We start from the raw sequence: 18118 nt of genomic DNA, 5'->3' as shown, positions 1-18118 counted from the left end.
CTTACTGAGGATCGTCGTGTGGGACCAATTGTTTCTTGATGCTTCCAAGATTCTTTGTAGAAAATTGGATTATAATAGGTCTCGACGTCGGTTTCTTTGAGCTCATATTTGTGGGTGTCTGTCAAGCTTCTTGGGTGTTTATAGTCACATCTTTCATGAAATTTGGTGTTGTTATGACTAGTTTTTTTAATATTAGCCATTCTGATTGTGTGTAATGGCGTCTTATTGTTAATTTGTAATTCTTTAATGAGGTATGATGTTGAACATCTTGTCATATGTGTAATTGCCATCTGTGTATCTTCTCGTTCAGATCGTGTGCCTCACAAACTGGCCACTCCTTAGAGCTGTTCCCCTTTCATTCCACCTAAGTTGTGACATGCCTTCTCTCACAGTGGCTGCCCCAGCATTACCCTTTCATAGGTTCAGCCTGACACTTTCAAATGGCTTTGCCAGCTTCCTCCTTTGTGCCCCTGTTGTGCTCTGTATGTTCGTTCATCTTAGCTTCTTTGACTCCCAGATAGTTCACCGATGTTTAACTTTGCTTTCCTATGTAGTGGTGAACACTTCTTGTGCACAGAGTTGTGTTTCATTCAAGCTTGTATCACCTGCACCTCACTGGATATCTGGCGCCAGGTATTCTCATATGCCGAGTGAAAGGCTGAGTGACTTAATGCACATCGAAGGGATGCTTTCAATAAATTCTAGCTTTTCTCACAAAGTAGAATATGAACAATGGACATTCTAGGCGGCTTGTCGTTTCCCGCAAGCTCAGTAAAATGATTTGAGATTCAATAGGAATGTGCTCTTTCAGGGACCATTGTCATTTGTGGATGTGTTTGTGGACTTTACCTGGGAAGAGTGGCGGCTGCTGGACCCAGCTCAGAAGCACCTGTACAGGAGTGTGATGTTGGAGAACTACAGCCACCTGGTGTCCCTGGGTAGGCGCTCCCTCCCTCAAAGGACTGTGTGTGATCTCCAAGCTTCCCCTTCTTGGGTGCTGAAACTTGGGTGGCTTTTGCGAAGAAATTACTTGTGATTTTAGACTTATATTTAAAGGCCAGATTCTCTTAGTCTCCCTCTGGCCTCAGAATATGGTAGTGGAACGGTCTCCACTTTGCTGTGGGCATAGGGCAGCTTCGACATGCTGCCTCCACGCTAAATCTTCCCTATTCTTCAGGGTCTGTGGTAGTTTGGGCCCAGGTTGTCTGTGATTTTCCATTCACAGGTTATCAAGACACCAAACCTGATATCATCTTCAAATTGGAGCAAGGAGAAGAACTGTGGATGTTGCAGGCCCAAATCCCAAGTCGAGGCCGTCCAGGTGAGCGATCAAGATACTTGGATCTTTCCTCCTTGCTCAGAGTTGATGTGAATTCTGATTGACGTACAACTCACGTTTGTGCCTTTTGTCTCATTCGTCACCGTTTTTTCTCCATTTCCTTCCCGTTGTCTTCCGTTCTTTTTTCTGCTTTCCCAAGATAGTAGACTCATTTTGTTATCCATTTAAACAAGCTTCCTCTTTACCTTACTCAGCGTGACTATCACACACCCTTCTACTTTCTTTTTTTTTGAATTATATTTTTATATCTCTTTTTTATATTTTTTTAATTATATTTTAAAAAAATTTTTTTTTCAACGTTTATTTATTTTTGGGACAGAGAGAGACAGAGCATGAATGGGGGAGGGGTAGAGAGAGAGGGAGACATAGAATCGGAAACAGGCTCCAGGCTCTGAGCCATCAGCCCAGAGCCCGACGCGGGGCTCGAACTCCCGGACCGCGAGATCGTGACCTGAGCTGAAGCCGGACGCTTAACCGACTGCGCCACCCAGGCGCCCCTAATTATATTTTTAAATCAACAACCACAGTCCCAACCTTCTTCCTTGTCCTTGAAATCTATTAGGATAGGTTGTCACTGTCATTTCTAAGTGCATTCCTACAGTCCTGGATATTAGTTATTCCACCTGGAGCCCTTTTCCCCCCTTACCCAGGTGACACCCCACTGAACCCACTCACACACTACATGGTGAAGCACTTATTCTTTTCATGCTTTACTGGCTTCGCTTGTTTTTCCTTCTGAGTCCAAGGGGTCTTGTTATAGTCACTACTTTTCTTCTTTATTATAACCTTTAAAAGATACCCATTCTGAAGATTTAAACTGTTTTTCTTTCTGGTAATTGACAGCCCGTCTGTCTTTCATCTGCTTTTTGGTACTGAGATTGGTCCAGAGGGCATCTTCCCTGCATGTGTCCCCCCGCCCCCCCCCCCCCCCCCCAGTCTCATTTTCAGGAACTGGAATTGTCCATTGGTTTGCTCCATAGCTACATCATACTTTCTTCTCACCTTCTGATTGTTTATTCATTCTGCTGTGCTTCCAGCTCTTTCTCTGGCCACTGGGGAGTCAGCTTAAATCTCTTTTATGTGCCATTTTCTTCACTAGTGTTGCTGAAATCTGTTAATATTTTGGTTCTCTATAGAGAAGTCTTGTAAATTTCCCACCAACACCAAGGCCAATATCTCATTTTTGGTCATTGTATTTATTAATCAAATGGATTCATCTTGGTCCTTTGTGTTAGTTCATCTTCGTGTTACTATCAGGTATGTTTCCCTACGCGAGTTTAATCTGTCACAGGCAGGGCCCTATGAATCACGTTGGTGTTTGTATCATTAGGATTGTTTCAGCTGTAATTTCTCATCAATCCGAAATCAACCTATTAAGCAGAAGCTATTTATTAGTACACATCACAAGAAGTCCTGAAGTAGGGCAGCTGTAGGGTTGACTAAGTGATTGACTCAGTAAATCACCGAAAGTCTGGTTGTTCCCTGCCATTCTCAGTATGTCAGCATTTTCCCAGGTTATCTTCCCCATGGTCACCGGATGGCTATTACAGTTCCAGCCAACGCCTGCAGATATGCTAGCCCCAGTAGAAGAAAAACTGCTTTTTCCACAGGGCTGTTTTTATGAGGTGGTAAAGCCTATTCCAAGAAATCTCCTCAAACTTGCCGTACTCAGGGGGTTAGGTTTTTATCAGCCCCTGTCTGAAGAAGGCTCTGGCAAGGGAAGTGGGTGTACCAGTGTTGACTCATTTAAATGATGCTTCACCTTCTGGGGAGAGGGGTAGAGGTAGCAATGGAGACAGGTCCCCATTTCCCTGACTGAAGCACGTGGCCTTAAGGATGGGTTTGGGGAAAAAATCAGGTTTCTGCCAGCCAGGAAAAGGGAGGAAAGATTGTTGGGTGGGCAGCACTGTCTACCTTCGTCCACCTCTTTGGAGAGGTAGCTTCTAGTCACATCCATCTTCTGGTCCATCCATCTTCAAAAATATTCCATCACCCCTGTTTTCCTTCTAATACTGTATTAACCCAAGTCCTGGATCCTTGTTCCAAGTCAGACCTGGTGGTAGTTCTTCATGGTCTGGTGGCTTGCAGTTGAAGATAAGTTATTCATATTCAACCAGCCAGAGAATTGCAGAGTAGGTAAAACAGAGCCACTGCAGTGAGTGCCACACACAAGTCCCTGGTTTGCAGTGCGTTGAAACCCTGGTCGGGGCCAGGACTCCCTGGTGTGGCAGTGGCCTCATGAGTCCTTGGTTCTGCCCTCTGAGCATAATTCTTCTGTGGCTACGCTCAAGATGGTCGTTCAGGAGAATGTTTTTCTGTAGCTTCAGTGTCTGAATTCTGTTGGTGCAAGTTGAGTTTCCAGGGACTACCTTCCAGGGACAGCCAGGAATCATCTTCAGTCACGTTTAAGTAATATTTAAGTTCAGGAACTTCTGTCTTCCATTCATCGACTCTGGTATTGTTTCCTGTTTCTTGCATTCTTTGAACTTCTCCTGTGACAACCAACCATAATATCATTTTCTGCCGTTATTGCTGCGAAGAGAATGCCCCACCAAACATGCATTAGGTTTCTCGGGAAGTCAAAGGAAGGAAGTCAGAGCTGTGCTAACCAAGAGCGGTAAGGACAGGTATGGCTCCAGGCAGAGGAGGGTTACGAGGGTAGCGTACTAGGGTGGGTCCGGTGTCCACAGCCTCGGAAAGTCTGCACGGATAAGACTTAGCCAAACACATGACCAAATCTGATTCTCCTTTTGGCGTCTAGATCAGGTCTGCCCATCCTCTTCTGTCCAGCCTCCAGACATCTGTCATTGTGCCTGAGGATCTAGTCCCGTGTTTCGTTCCCTGTCTGTGTCCTGTCGTTGGCTTTTGTTTTGTTGTAAACAGCATTCTGTTCAGCCTGCCCCCTCTCAGTTTTCTGTTCCCCCAGATTCAGCCACTTGCACCCCTTGTGGCTCTACTTGCCTCCATATTTCTAAATAACCAGCCTATTGTAGTGCATCTTGATTTTCCCCCTTAATAATGATTATTCAGTATAAAAGTGTAATGATTTAATTCTCTTTCACCCTCCTTCCTTCATACTCCCCATGATACACACACTGTCTTCTTATACTCCAGTCATCTTAATGAAGTTACTTCATTTGGGTTAGATCGGTCTTCAGTTCTTACATCTTTATGACTATGTAAGTTCTGTTCACAGGTAAATCATGCAAATACGCAATGGTGTTAATTTTTGTTCATAGATCATTTATTTTCTTTTGAGTTGTTTCATTTGTCTGCCAAGTCTTCCCTGTTCTCATCATTAATGTATTTATCATTAACCCCAGACTTTTCTTCACATGTCTAAATATTCTTGTGGTACAGTCAACCAATTTAGTAATTCTGTCAATCTCTTCCTGATGACATCACTTCTTTTTGACTTTCTCCATTATAACCTAGTTTTTCTCATATCCTGGGCATACCATTTTTTATCCTGGAGTCTCAGGTTTTATTTTCTATATCTGTTTTGTGTCATCTGTTTTCTTGGTTGGTTTTATTAGAGCACTCTTCAAGTAGCTTCCTGTGAAAGAGTGCATGTGATACAAATTTTGAGACCTGTGCCTCCAAAAATGTTTATATTTTACTCCTGCATGCTCTGCTTTTTGTCCTCTAGTGATGCTAATGAGAAGTCAGATGCCATTCTAAATTTTGATCCAATTATTTATTGAAAGAATATAATGCTGAGATCCCTTCCAACTGCTTTATATTTTCCTTATTTTTCCTTGTACCTATTTTGTTTTCTTTACTCACTATGCAAAATTTCAAGACTTAAAACTATCTGTATGCATTGTCAGTTTTCTATGCCTATCTTCATTTTTAGTTTTTTTTTTTTAGTTTTTTTTTTTATTTTTGAGACGGAGACAGAGTGCGAGTGGGGGAGGGGCAGAGAGAGAGAGAGAGAGAGAGAGAGAGGGAGACACAGAATCCGAAGCAGGCTCCAGGCTCTGAGCAGTTAGCACAGAGCCCAAGGCGAGGCTCAAACTCAGGAGCCGTGAGATCATGACCTGAGCTGAAGTTGGACATTTAACTGACTGAGCCACCCAGGTGCCCCTTCATTTTTAGTTTTGATTGTTCTCCCCAATGGCCAGGAGTTTCATCACGTTTATACTTGAGGTTTTATTTATATTCAGATCCGATATATGAAACTAAAAGTATAATCTCATGACATGGCATTTTTAAGATGATTTTATGTTCTGCCAGGATCGTGTTATTATTTTTAACATGTAACTATTTTCTCATTTCTAGAAAAAGTCCTGGAAATTGATGATCATATGGACTGGCATCAGGAAAATCAAGGCAAGCTGGAAAGTATGGCAAAAAACTATGAATGTACTGCATTTGGAAAACTATGTCTTCTTAGTACAAATTATGATTCTTCAGGACAAAAGCTTCATAAATACATCACTCATGGAATGAGTTTTAAATATAATATAGATTTCAATAGTGGTTTTGCTGGAAAGAATCCTAATGAGTTTCATGCATACAGGGAACCATTCCATCATTCTAAACACGAGCAAACTGTTACTGGAATAAAATACTGTGAAAGTAATGAATCTGGTAAAACTGTCAACAAGAAGTCACCACTCATATGCCAACAGGTGTATGTGGGTGGAAAACCCTTTGAATGTGGTTTTTGTGGGAAGGCCTTCAGCAGCAAGTCATACCTTGCAGTGCATCAGCGAACTCACGCAGAAGAGAAACCCTACAAATGTAAGGGATGTGGGAAGGACTTTAGCAGCAAATCCTACCTCACTGTCCATCAGAGAACTCACACAGGAGAGAAACTCCATGAATGCAGTGAATGTGGGAAAGCCTTCAGTTTCAATTCACAACTCGTTATACATCAAAGAATTCACACAGGTGAGAATCCCTATGAATGCTGTGAATGTGGAAAAGTATTCAGTAGAAAAGACCAGCTCGTTTCACACCAGAGAACTCATTCGGGGCAGAAACCCTATGGTTGTAATGAATGTGGTAAGGCTTTTGGTTTGAAGTCACAGCTCATTATACATCAAAGAATTCATACAGGAGAGAAACCCTTTGAATGCAGTGAATGTCAGAAAGCCTTTAATACAAAGTCAAACCTTATGGTACATCAGAGAACCCATACAGGGGAGAAACCATATGGTTGTACTGAGTGTGGAAAAGCCTTTACTTTCAAGTCGCAGCTCATTGTACATCAGGGGGTTCACACAGGAGTAAAGCCCTATGGGTGCATTCAGTGTGGGAAAGCCTTCAGTTTGAAGTCACAGCTCATTGTGCATCAGAGAAGTCACACAGGAATGAAACCTTTTGTATGTAGCGAATGTGGCAAAGCCTTCAGGAGCAAGTCCTACCTCATTATACACATGAGGACTCACACAGGAGAGAAACTCCACGAATGCGGTGACTGTGGGAAAGCCTTCAGTTTTAATTCACAACTCGTTATACATCAGCGGATTCACACAGGAGAGAGTCCATATGAATGCCATGAATGTGGGAAAGCCTTCAGTCGGAAATACCAGCTCATTTCACACCAGAGAACCCATGCTGGGGAGAAGCCCTATGAATGCAGTGACTGTGGGAAAACTTTTGGCTTAAAGTCACAGCTCATTATACATCAGAGAACTCATACAGGCGAGAAACCCTTTGAATGCAGCGAATGTAGCAAAGCCTTTAACACAAAGTCGAACCTTATTGTGCATCAGAGGACCCATACAGGGGAGAAACCCTACAGTTGTAGTGAATGTGGAAAAGCCTTTACTTTCAAGTCACAGCTCATTGTACATCAGGGGGTTCACACTGGGGTAAAACCCTATGGATGTAATCAGTGTGGAAAAGCCTTTAGTTTGAAGTCCCAGCTCATTGTGCATCAGAGAAGTCACACAGGAGTGAAACCCTACGGATGCAGCGAATGTGGAAAAGCCTTCAGGAGCAAGTCCTACCTCATTATACACATGAGGACTCACACAGGAGAGAAACCACATGAATGCAGCGAATGTGGAAAATCCTTCAGTTTCAATTCACAGCTCATTGTACATCAGAGAATTCACACAGGAGAAAATCCCTATGAATGCAGTGAATGTGGAAAAGCTTTTAATAGGAAAGATCAGCTCATTTCTCATCAGAGAACTCATGCAGGGGAAAAACCTTATGGATGCAGTGACTGTGGGAAAGCCTTTAGTAGCAAGTCCTACCTCATTATACACATGAGAACTCATTCAGGAGAGAAACCACATGAATGTAACCAATGTGGGAAGGCCTTCATTTGGAAGTCACTACTCATTGTACATGAGCGAACTCACGCAGGGGAAAGCCCTTATAAATGTAGTCAGTGTGAGAAATCCTTCAGTGGAAAATTACGGCTCATTGTACATCAGAGAATGCACACAAGAGAGAAACCCTATGAGTGCAGTGAATGTGAGAAAGCTTTCATTAGGAAATCTCAGCTCATTGTACATCAGAGAACTCATTCAGGGGAGAAACCCTATGGATGCAATGAATGTGGAAAAACCTTCTCTCAGAAGTCAATTCTCAGTGCACACCAGAGGACTCATACAGGAGAGAAACCCTGTAAATGCACTGAATGTGGGAAAGCCTTTTGTTGGAAGTCTCAGCTCATTATGCATCAGAGAACTCATGCGGATGAAAAACATATTGATGAATTAAATGTAAGAAACTTTCTTCCAAAAGTCAACTCATAGGAAACTCCAGCAAATTCATACAGAAGAGAAACTCTGTAACTGAAATAATCTCATTGTACACCAGAAAACTAATATTGAATAGAAACCTTATGAACGCACAGCATGTGGCAGGGCACCCACAGAAAGCTGCTTTTTGCATATAAAATAAAAACAGTAAATGCACACGGAATGTCATGAATTCAGTGAGCCCGGTAGGTCATCCTTTGTTAAAGTTTGTACAGGTGAGGAGCCATATCAATGAAGTGAATTTTGGAAAGTTATTTTTTTACTGTGATAAAATTTGCAAAGAGGAAGTTTCATAAAGCAAATGAATATGGAGCACACTCCTTTGAAATTAATTTTAAACTGTAGGATTTTAATGAGAGAATGTGTAAAGACAACGAATGGCAGAATTATCAAAATTGCACACTCTTTAGGTATCAGAAAATCATACCTTGGAGAAATCATGCTATAAATTAGGGAAATTCTTCATCTAGGAAAGACAAACTTCTATTTAAAAAAATATATTATGAATGAAGATCTATGAATGTGTCAGAAGGGGTAAAGCCTCAGTAGAAAGGTTCCCTTCACTGTTATTTTAATTTGGAAGATAATTTAAGAATTATTGTAAGGGAAATTATGTTCCAGATGTTCCAGATTGTTAGGAAAATATTGGAGAAAATATTCAACTATAAATGATAGGCATGTTCATAATGGAATATAAAGTGGTTTTTTGTGTTTTTTTTTTTTTTTTTTTTTTTTTTTACAATGTAAATAAATATAATCAGGATAACCAGAAATACATCATAAGACCTACAGGGATATTTAGATGTTATCTTCCTTTTACTATAGGAGTTATGTGTAGTTTGGCATTCCACTTGTGAATGTCACATATGAGAGATAAGTTAGATACATGCCATTGCCCAGGGACTTATTCTTTTTAAGAAATATAACTTGTTTCTAGAATAATATGATTTATTAAAAATACATTTCAATACTACAAACCTTTTCTACTGTTTTGTACCTTTTGTAAGTGGGCCTGGTGGCTACTTCTTTAGTTACGTACATTATTATAGTGCATAATTGATGTGTTTGTGTAGCTGGAATCTATTCTGCTGTCACTAGTTAGAACATCTTGATTTTCACTAAGATAATCTCTCACAGTGTGTGAGGTCCTGATGGGGCCATCATTCAAGGTGCCCTACAAAGGACTTGACATGATCGTCAAAGTAGGCTGAGATATTCCAGACTTTGAATTTCTCATGGACTCCTTAAGTACCAAAAAGCAAACTGAGCTTTTGTTTTCTGGTAACATTTTCCTGCAATTATTAATTCGTTCTTTCTGTATAGATTACCCAGGATAGCTTTAGTTATTGTCATTTTAAAATTCTAATTCACTTATCTTTATATGAGTTATCTGGTGTGCTTTTAACATATTTAAATGACACATTTAGTGGCACTGCTGAAATGTGTTCAGGCACACCTCATTTTATTGTCCTTCGCAGGCAATGCTGTTTCCCAAATTGAAGGCATGTGGTGACCCTGCACTGAGCAAACGTATTGGCTTCATTTTTCCAATAGCATTTGCTTACTTCATGTCTCTGTCACATTTCACTAATTCTTGCAATATGCCAAACTTGCCATTATTAGTTATGGTGATCTGTGGTCAGTGATTATGATTTGCTGAAAACTCAGCATGGTTTAGCAATGTATTTAAATTAAAGTATGTACATTGCTTTTTTTAGACATAATGCTATTGTACATTTAATAGACTACAGTGTAGTGTAAATATAGCTTTTATATGCGTTAAGAAACAAAACTTCATTTGACTCGGTTTATTGCCACATTTGCTTCACTGTGGTAGTCTGGAACCAAACCTGCAGTTGTCTGAGGTACGTGTGTACGTGTTGCTGTAGAGTGAGGATGGGGAAAAGTCACTGTGCCAGCTTCCTTCTTACAAGGTCAGTTTTCCTCTCCAGTTTCTTTATGTGAATGAACATTAACCTGAAGAGAGTTGGGACCCTGGCAATCACAGCTACACTTCAGGAGTAGCGTATTGCAAACCACAGATGTTTCTCTTTTTAAATTTTTAAAAAATGTTTACTTATTTTGAGAGAGAGACAGAGTGTGAGCAGGGAAGGAGCAGAGAGAGGTGGAGCCACAGAATCTGAAGCAGGTTCTAACCTGCTTGGAGGCTCTGAGCTGTCAGCACAGAGCCCGACTTGCAGCTTGAACCCATGAACCGTGAGATCACGTCGGACGTTCCACCGACTGAGCTGCCCAGGCGCCCCTCAAGCCACAGATACTCCTGAATCCCCTCCCACTTTGTTCTCTGTACTTGAGGAGGGAATACCACCATTTACCCTCCTTTGAAGGAGGTGTTTAATGATTTCTGAATGCCTGGTCCTTCCTGTGTTCAGCTCATTACACAGGATGCAATCTAAAGATACCTGGAGTAAAGAAGGATGATTCACAGAAGAGAAGAGAAAGTTTGCATGAGGGAAGAACGTCAGATACTTGATCAAGTGTATTCCCTAAATCTGGAAAATATGATGAGTATGTGTTCTGTCATAGATGTTCCAAGGAAGATTCACACATAATAATGAATTGTGTGAATGTATCGTGCGATGCAAATCCACATGCAACCTTGCCCAGTAGAAATGTTAATATAATGTTGACAACATTATAATGTTTCAACAACGCTGAAATCAAATACTGTGGGAAAGGCTAATGCTAACATTAAGTTCTTAATCTTAAAAAGAAAATTTGGGGCAACTGGTCAGTGTAGAGTGTGCAACTCTTGATCACAGGGTTGTGAGTTTGAACCCCATGTTGCACGTAGAGATTGCTTAAAAATAAAATAGGGGTGCCTGAGTGGCTCAGTTGGTTAAGTGTCTGACTTTGGCTCAGGTCATGATCTCACGATTCATGGGTTCGAGCCCTGCATTGGGCTTTGTGCTGACAGCTCAGAGCCTGGAGTCTGTTTCGGATTCTGTGTCTTCCTCTCTCTGCCTCTCCCCAACTCACGCTCTTTCTCTCTCAAACATTAAAAAAATAAAATAATAAAATAAAATCTTTAAAAAAAGAAAATCTACCAGATAAATGAAATTTAACAGAATGAATAGATTTACAACCAACAAACAATAAGAAAAAGTAAAAAATTGAATCTCTGGCTTGAAATCTGTCTAGCCCTTCTAACCCTGCCCCAGCCCCAGACTTTTAGTAATAGCTGATTATTCTCAGGAAAATTCAAGGAAAGATAATCCAGCATTTTACGGTTTTTCCAAAAAATCGACATGGGGGGGGGGATAATTCATGAGTCGTATTTATGAACATAGGTTAAAATGTACTAAATCTAATAGCAAAATTAATTCAACAATGTGGAGGTTTTTTTTTTTTTTTAAAGCCATGACAATACGTGTAGCAGACTACTAGTCATGAACCCAATGTCCCTTCATTACCAACAGAGTCACTGTGCCTTTTTATTTTAAAGTTGATTTATTTATATTGAGGCAGGGGAGGGGCAGAGAGAGAGGGAGAGAGAGAATCCCAAGCAGGCTCTGCACTGCCGACACGGGGCCTGAACCCATGAACCAGTGAGATCATGACCTGAGCTGAAATCAAGAGCCGGACCCACTCAACTGACTGAGCGACCCAGGTGCCCAATTACTGTAGTTTTCATACTGACAATGAGCTCAGCCAAAAAGTTACATTTCTCCATTGTTCTTGTAGTGAAGTATCTTGCTACTAAATTCTGAGTAATGAAGTAGAGGTTGCTGACAGTGTCTAATGGAAAGGCTGTAAAGAAAACAATGGGGAAAGCCCCCTAGTGTTCTGGAATCATTTCCCACTTTAATACACAGCACACATGATGTTTGGAGATTGAGCATCCATTGTGGAACCTGGATTCATCTCAAGGACAGAAGCCACCTGCGTCCGTGCTTTCTGGTAATGACGGGGCTGCTATACCAGCTCTACACTACTAACATCTGAATATCTTTTACACAAGGGTGCATGAACTGCCTTGTTTAAGCCACCTTTTCTTTTTTAGGTAGGAAGGGTGTTGGATCTGTTATATGCAGCTGAATGTCACCCTATAAAAATACATTATGATGTTTGGGAGATTTAATATTTAGAAAATCTTCATAAAATTAATCACACTACCAGATAAAAGAAAGGCCATGTGATTATCTCAATATGTGTAGATAACACATTTGATGGAATGTAATACCCTAGATGATTTTTAAATATTATTAAATTAGGAATGGAAATTAAATCCTTTAACTTTGCAAACAGAATGTTCCAAAACTGGACATAAGTACTTATTGGTAGATATATGCCATTATATTAAGAAAATTACAAGAATGGCCATCACTTTTATTGAACAGTGTGTGATAATTCTAGCCAATGTGTGGAAACAAGGAATTGGGGGTGAGGGCAGAAAAAAAAAAAAAAAACTTCCATTGTTTGGAGGTGTGGTTGTCTATTTAGGAAAACCAAAATAAACCTCAGGCAAATACAGAGAATTGCAAATAGAGTAGGATCTCTACTGGATGCGTATCAGTTGTGTTGCTCTGCTTCTGGTTAGACTGGGCAAGCTACGACATCTTAGAAACTGAGAGCACAAACCGCAGTGAGCATGGCGGTAGGAAGTAGAAAGCACTTTCTATAAGAAAAGAGAGTTTCTGCTCTCATCCTCGGTGAAACTGCAGGAAGAGGAGAGGGCCCACGTAGCAAAAGGGAAAGCAAGACAAGCAGGCAGTTGCCTGTGGACTGGCGTGACACATCAGAATCCCAAAGTGCCCCCGCCACGAAGGAGCATCCGGGCAGCTCTTTCCCATGGGTCTTCCTGGAACCCTCAGAGATAGTATGACAAGTGCGATATTGATAGAGAAAAATATTTTAATTTTATTTTTTTAAATTTGCATCCAAATTAGTTAGCATATAGTGAAACAATGATTTCAGCAGTAGATTCCTTAATGCCCTTTACCCATTTAGCCCATCCCTCCTCCCACAACCCCTCCAGTAACCCTCAGTTCTCCATATTTTTTATGAGTCTCTTCTGTTTTGTTCCCCTCCCTGTTTTTGTATTATTTTTGTTTCCCTTCCCTTATGTTCATCTGTTTTGTCTCTTAAAGTCCTTATATGAGTGAAGTCATATGATTTTTGTCTTTCTCTGACTAATTTCACTTAGCATAATACCCTCCAGTTCCATCCACGTAGTTGCAAATGACAAGATTTCATTCTTTTTGATTGCCGAGTAACACTCCATTGTGGGTGTGTATATATACCACATTTTCTTTATCCATTCATCCATCGATGGACATTTGGGTTCTTTCCATACTTTGGCTATTGTTGATAGTGCTGCTATAAACATGGGGGTGCATGTGTCCCTTCGAAACAGCTCGCCTGTATCCTGTGGATAAATGCCTAGTTGTGCAATTGCTGGCTCGTAGGGTAGTTCTATTTTTAGTTTTTTGAGGAACCTCCATACTGTTTTCCAGACTGGCTGCACCAGCTTGCATTCCCAGATAGAGAAAAATTTTTAAAAATCCTGTTGAGATGCCCAGGTTTTCCTTTAAGTGCAAGGCAGATACTATCTGAAGGAAGGTGACAGGGCAACAATTGAGAGAAATCCATTAGAAGCACTCCGGACTTTTAGGCTGAGGGATGGGCAGAGAACTGAGAACACACATATATGAAAACCACCCCCAGCCATTAAAATCTATTACAAAAGACTGGAGAAGGGTCAGGAGAGCTGAGAGACTCCCAAGATCTTGTAGGCCTTCCCAGAGTGCAGGGCTGCTGTTCTCAGAGGACCCAGAGACTAGGCAGCAGCATGAAACATCTCTGGGAGCCTGGAAATCCTAAGAATTGGAAAGCAAAGAGACCTTAGCAACCCAGAAAGCAGTCAGACAGTAAGGCAAGGAGGTAAGTAGTTCACCGAAAGCTGGCGGCTTGGCTGTGAGCACAAGCAAGTGCCTAGAATATTCTCATGCTGAGATCCTAGGCCCTCTGAGGAAAATATCCTGATCCTGTCCTCAGAATATTTGAAAGCAGTTGTGCACTAAATGAGAAGCTGAAACAAAGCCCAGACACAGCTTAATACCAGATTAAATTGATTCTGACCTACACCCCATTTCCCCATCTCACAGCTGACACTAGAAAATATGTACCCTTTTCTCTAGGTAAATATGTATTAAGAGCCAAGAAAATCACCAGAAATAAAGAGGGATATTATATAATGATAAAAAAGTAATTCCACCAGACAATCCTAAATGTGCACACATTTCACATCAAAGCTTCAAAATCATTCAAAAACTACTGGAAGGAGAAATACACTCTACCATTGTAATTGGGCATTGCAACAGTTCTTTCTTTCCTTTTTTTTCTTTTTAAATATTTATTTTGAGAGAGAGAGGGAGGGAGAGAGAGAGAGAACAAGAACAAGTGGGGGAAGGGCAGAGAGAAGGAGAGACAGAATCCAAAGCAGGCTCCACGTGGAGCCCAATGCAGGACTCAAACTCACAAACTGCAAGATCATGACCTGAGAGACATCAAGAGTTGGACATTTAACCAACTGCACCACCCAGGTGTCCCAACATTTATTTCTGGGTAACAAAATGTGGGGACCAAAATTCAGCAAGGCTATAAAATTAACTGAATACTGCTATCAACAAACGGGATCCAATAGGCATTTCTAGAACATCCAACAGTAGAATACACATTCTTTTCAATTGTTCATGAAGCATTTAGCAATGTGGGTCATGTCTTTGGTCATAAACTGGAACTTAAAAAAAAAAATCATGCAAATTGTCTTCAGACTATAATGCAATTTAATAAGAAACCAATAGCAAAAAGAACCGTAAAATATCCAAATACTTGAAAATTAAGCAACACAATTCCAAATAACCCATGGACCAGAGAAATCTCAAAAAAACTATATATATATATATATATATATATATATATATATATATATATATATTTTGAACTGAACCAAAAAAATACTGCAAATCAAAAATTGTGAGATAAAAAAGCAGTGCTTATAGAGGATTTGTAACATTAAATGCTCATATTAGAAAAAAATAAAGATCTCACATCAATAACCTAAACTGTTACCTTAAGAAACTAGAAAAAGAACAGTAAAATAAGCTGAAAGTAAATACAAATAAAATAATGAAAATAACCCCAAAAAGCAATGAAGTAACCCTCCCCCCAAAAAAACACTACACATATAAATCTGACAACTGTGATGAGATGCACTAAATTATTTTTTTTGTTTTTGTTTTTTGTTTTTAAATTTAATTCCAGTGTAGTTAACATACAGTGTTATATTAGTTTCAGATACGCAGTATAGTGATTCAACAACTCCCTACATCACCCAGTGCTCATCACGCCAAGTTCACTTCTTAATCCTCATCAACCTCTTTCGCCCATCTCCCCCCCATCCACCTGTCTTCAGGTAACAATCAGTGTGTTCTCTACAGTTAAGAGTCTCTCTCTCTCTCCCTCCCTCCCTTCCTTTCTCTCTCCCTCTCTCTCCTTTGCTCATTTGTTTCTTAAATTACACACGAGTGAAACCATATGGTATTTGTCTTTTTCTGACTTATTTTGCTTAGCATTATACTCTCTAGCTCTATCCATGTCATTGCAAATGGCAAGATTTCATTCTTTTTTATGGCTAATAGTCCATTGTATGTATATGCTATGTCTTCTTTATCCATTCGCCTATCAGTGGACACTTGGCTGCTTCCATTTCTTGGCTATTGTAAATAATGCTGCTATAAACATAGGGGTGCATATATCCCTTTGACTTCATGTTTGTTTGTTTGTTTTGTATTTTGGGGGCAAATACCCAGTAGTATAATTACTGCATCACAGTGTAGTTCTATTTTTAATTTTTTGAGGAACCTCTATACTATTTTCCACAGTGGCTGCACCAGTTCACACGCCTACTAATAAGAGGGCTCCTTTACTCCACATCCTTGCCGACACTTGTTTCTTGTGGTTTTTTTTAACGTTTATTTTTGAGAGATGGAAAGAGGCAGAGCATGAGCAGGGGAGGGGCAGAGAGAGAGAGACACAGAATCCCAAGCAGGCTCCAGGCTCTGAGCTGTCAGCACAGAGCCCGACATGGGGCTTGAACCCACGAACCACTAGTTCATGACCTGAGCCGAAGTCAGCTGCTTAACTGACTGAGCCACCCAGGCACCCCTTGTGTTTTTTATTTTAGCCGTTCTGACAGGTGTGAAGTGATATCTCATTTTAGTTTTGATTTGCATTTCCCTAATGATGAATGATGTTAAGCATCTTTTCACGTACCTGTTGGTGGAGGTGGACTAAAATTCTTGACAAACTATCAAAAGTCACTTATGCATAAATGGGTAAACCTGAATAGCCCTATAACTACTAAAGAAATTGAATTTATAGTTAAAAACCTTCCCACAAAGAAAAATCCAAGCTCATATCATTTCACGGTGAATTCTACCAAACATTTCAGGATGAAATAATACCAGTTCTATACAAATTCTTCTAGAATATAGAAGAGGAAGAATACTTCTTTTTTTTTTTTTCAACGTTTTTTATTTATTTTTGGGACAGAGAGAGACAGAGCATGAACGGGGGAGGGGCAGAGAGAGAGGGAGACACAGAATCGGAAACAGGCTCCAGGCTCTGAGCCATCAGCCCAGAGCCCGACGCGGGGCTCGAACTCACGGACCGCGAGATCGTGACCTGGCTGAAGTCGGACGCTTAACCGACTGCGCCACCCAGGCGCCCCGGAAGAATACTTCTTAACCCATTTTATGTGGTCAGCATTACACTGATAACAAAACCTGACGAAGATATTACAAATAGGCAAAACTGCAAATGGTCGTCATGAACATAGATGCAAAAACCCTCAACAGAAAGCTAAATCAGGGTTGAGAAAAGATGGAAGAATGCCATATAAATATATTTGCTGATAAAGTAGGAAGAATGTGAGTAAGCTTGGGAAGAGGAGAGAGAGGGATGGGGGAAGTAATGTCATTGATATTAGAAAACCAAAAAGGATACTATCTCAACTGATAGGCTGATTATAAAAGATTGAGAAAAATGAGATTCAGGGCACCATAAAAAGTTATAAAAGTAACATCTCCCCCTCCCCCCAAAATAGAAAACTTCCTAAATCACAAAAGAAATCATTTGGAAGAACAAAGGGCCAAACAAAACAACAACAACAAAAATACACTGCATTGAAATAACGGATGAAAAGAAGGAGGAAAACTCTTTGTGACAATAGAATTCAAACTGATAAATGTAGAAAAAATGACAAAATTAGAAAGTCACCATTTGGCAACCATTATAGTAAAGATTGTTTCAGTCAGGAATTATCAATGGATGTTAAAACTTGTGAGCAAAAATGTAATGAGAAACAAATATTACAGTCTCAAAGTCTCTTCCTCCTAGATACTAATTAATGGAAAAAATAGTAACTTCAGACTGAGAAATTTGAAGAAATAGGAAACACTTTTACATAAATGATAGCAAAATACAATGCTAAACAGTTTTTAAAGGAAAATGTTTAGCTTTAAATGAACATATTAGAAGAGAAAAAGATTAAAAATTTATTTTCTAGCCCTTTATTTAATGAAGCTAGAAAAGCAAAGCAAATTAAGCCCAGATTAGGAAGGCAATAGCAAAGAGCAGAAAATGATTAAATAACAACAACAACAACAAAAAAAATGTACTGGGAGAAAAATGTATCACCAAAAGTTGGTCCTTAGTAAGACTGATAAAATTCATTTCCAATAAAGAAAAGGCGAGAAAGAGAAAAGAGACACTGCCAATACCCAGAATGAAAATGGGAATATCATAATGGATTTTACATGAAAATAAATAATGAATCATGAATAAACAAATAATGAATAAATATAAAAGATAATGCAAGTCAAAGAAGGTTATATAATAGGGAAACACATTTGATAGTTTTGATGATATGGATAAATTCCTTGAAAATCACAACTTAAAACTGACACAGAAAGAAGTAAAATGAGTTAGTCCTGAATCTGCTGAAGAAACTGAATTCCAAATTTAAAAC

The 18118-nt window shown here is 39.9% G+C and overlaps 2 protein-coding genes across 5 annotated transcripts in view; both read left to right on the top strand.

The window, feature by feature from the left end:
* The window catches only part of ZNF268 (zinc finger protein 268), a 31759-nt gene extending 22718 nt beyond the window's left edge, over nucleotides 1–9041 (top strand). Inside the window, exons 4-6 of the mRNA XM_025919969.2 lie at nucleotides 812–938; nucleotides 1226–1321; nucleotides 5621–9041. Coding sequence (XP_025775754.2) covers nucleotides 812–938; nucleotides 1226–1321; nucleotides 5621–8058 — 2661 coding nt within the window. The 3' untranslated portion in view covers nucleotides 8059–9041. The remainder of the gene's footprint in view (nucleotides 1–811; nucleotides 939–1225; nucleotides 1322–5620) is intronic.
* A 152-nt stretch (nucleotides 9042–9193) lies between these two features.
* The window catches only part of ANHX (anomalous homeobox), a 33805-nt gene continuing 24880 nt past the window's right edge, over nucleotides 9194–18118 (top strand). For all 4 annotated transcript variants that reach the window (XM_086681348.1, XM_086681347.1, XM_086681350.1 and 1 more), the window contains exons 1-2: nucleotides 9194–9998; nucleotides 11901–11985. The gene's annotated coding sequence lies outside the window, so the exon portion shown is untranslated. The remainder of the gene's footprint in view (nucleotides 9999–11900; nucleotides 11986–18118) is intronic.

Source organism: Puma concolor, chromosome D3 (genome assembly GCF_028749965.1).
Source record: "Puma concolor isolate L17-30 chromosome D3, mPumCon1.1.hap2, whole genome shotgun sequence".
NCBI lineage: Eukaryota > Metazoa > Chordata > Mammalia > Carnivora > Felidae > Puma > Puma concolor.
This window is presented reverse-complemented; position numbering and strand designations above follow the sequence as displayed.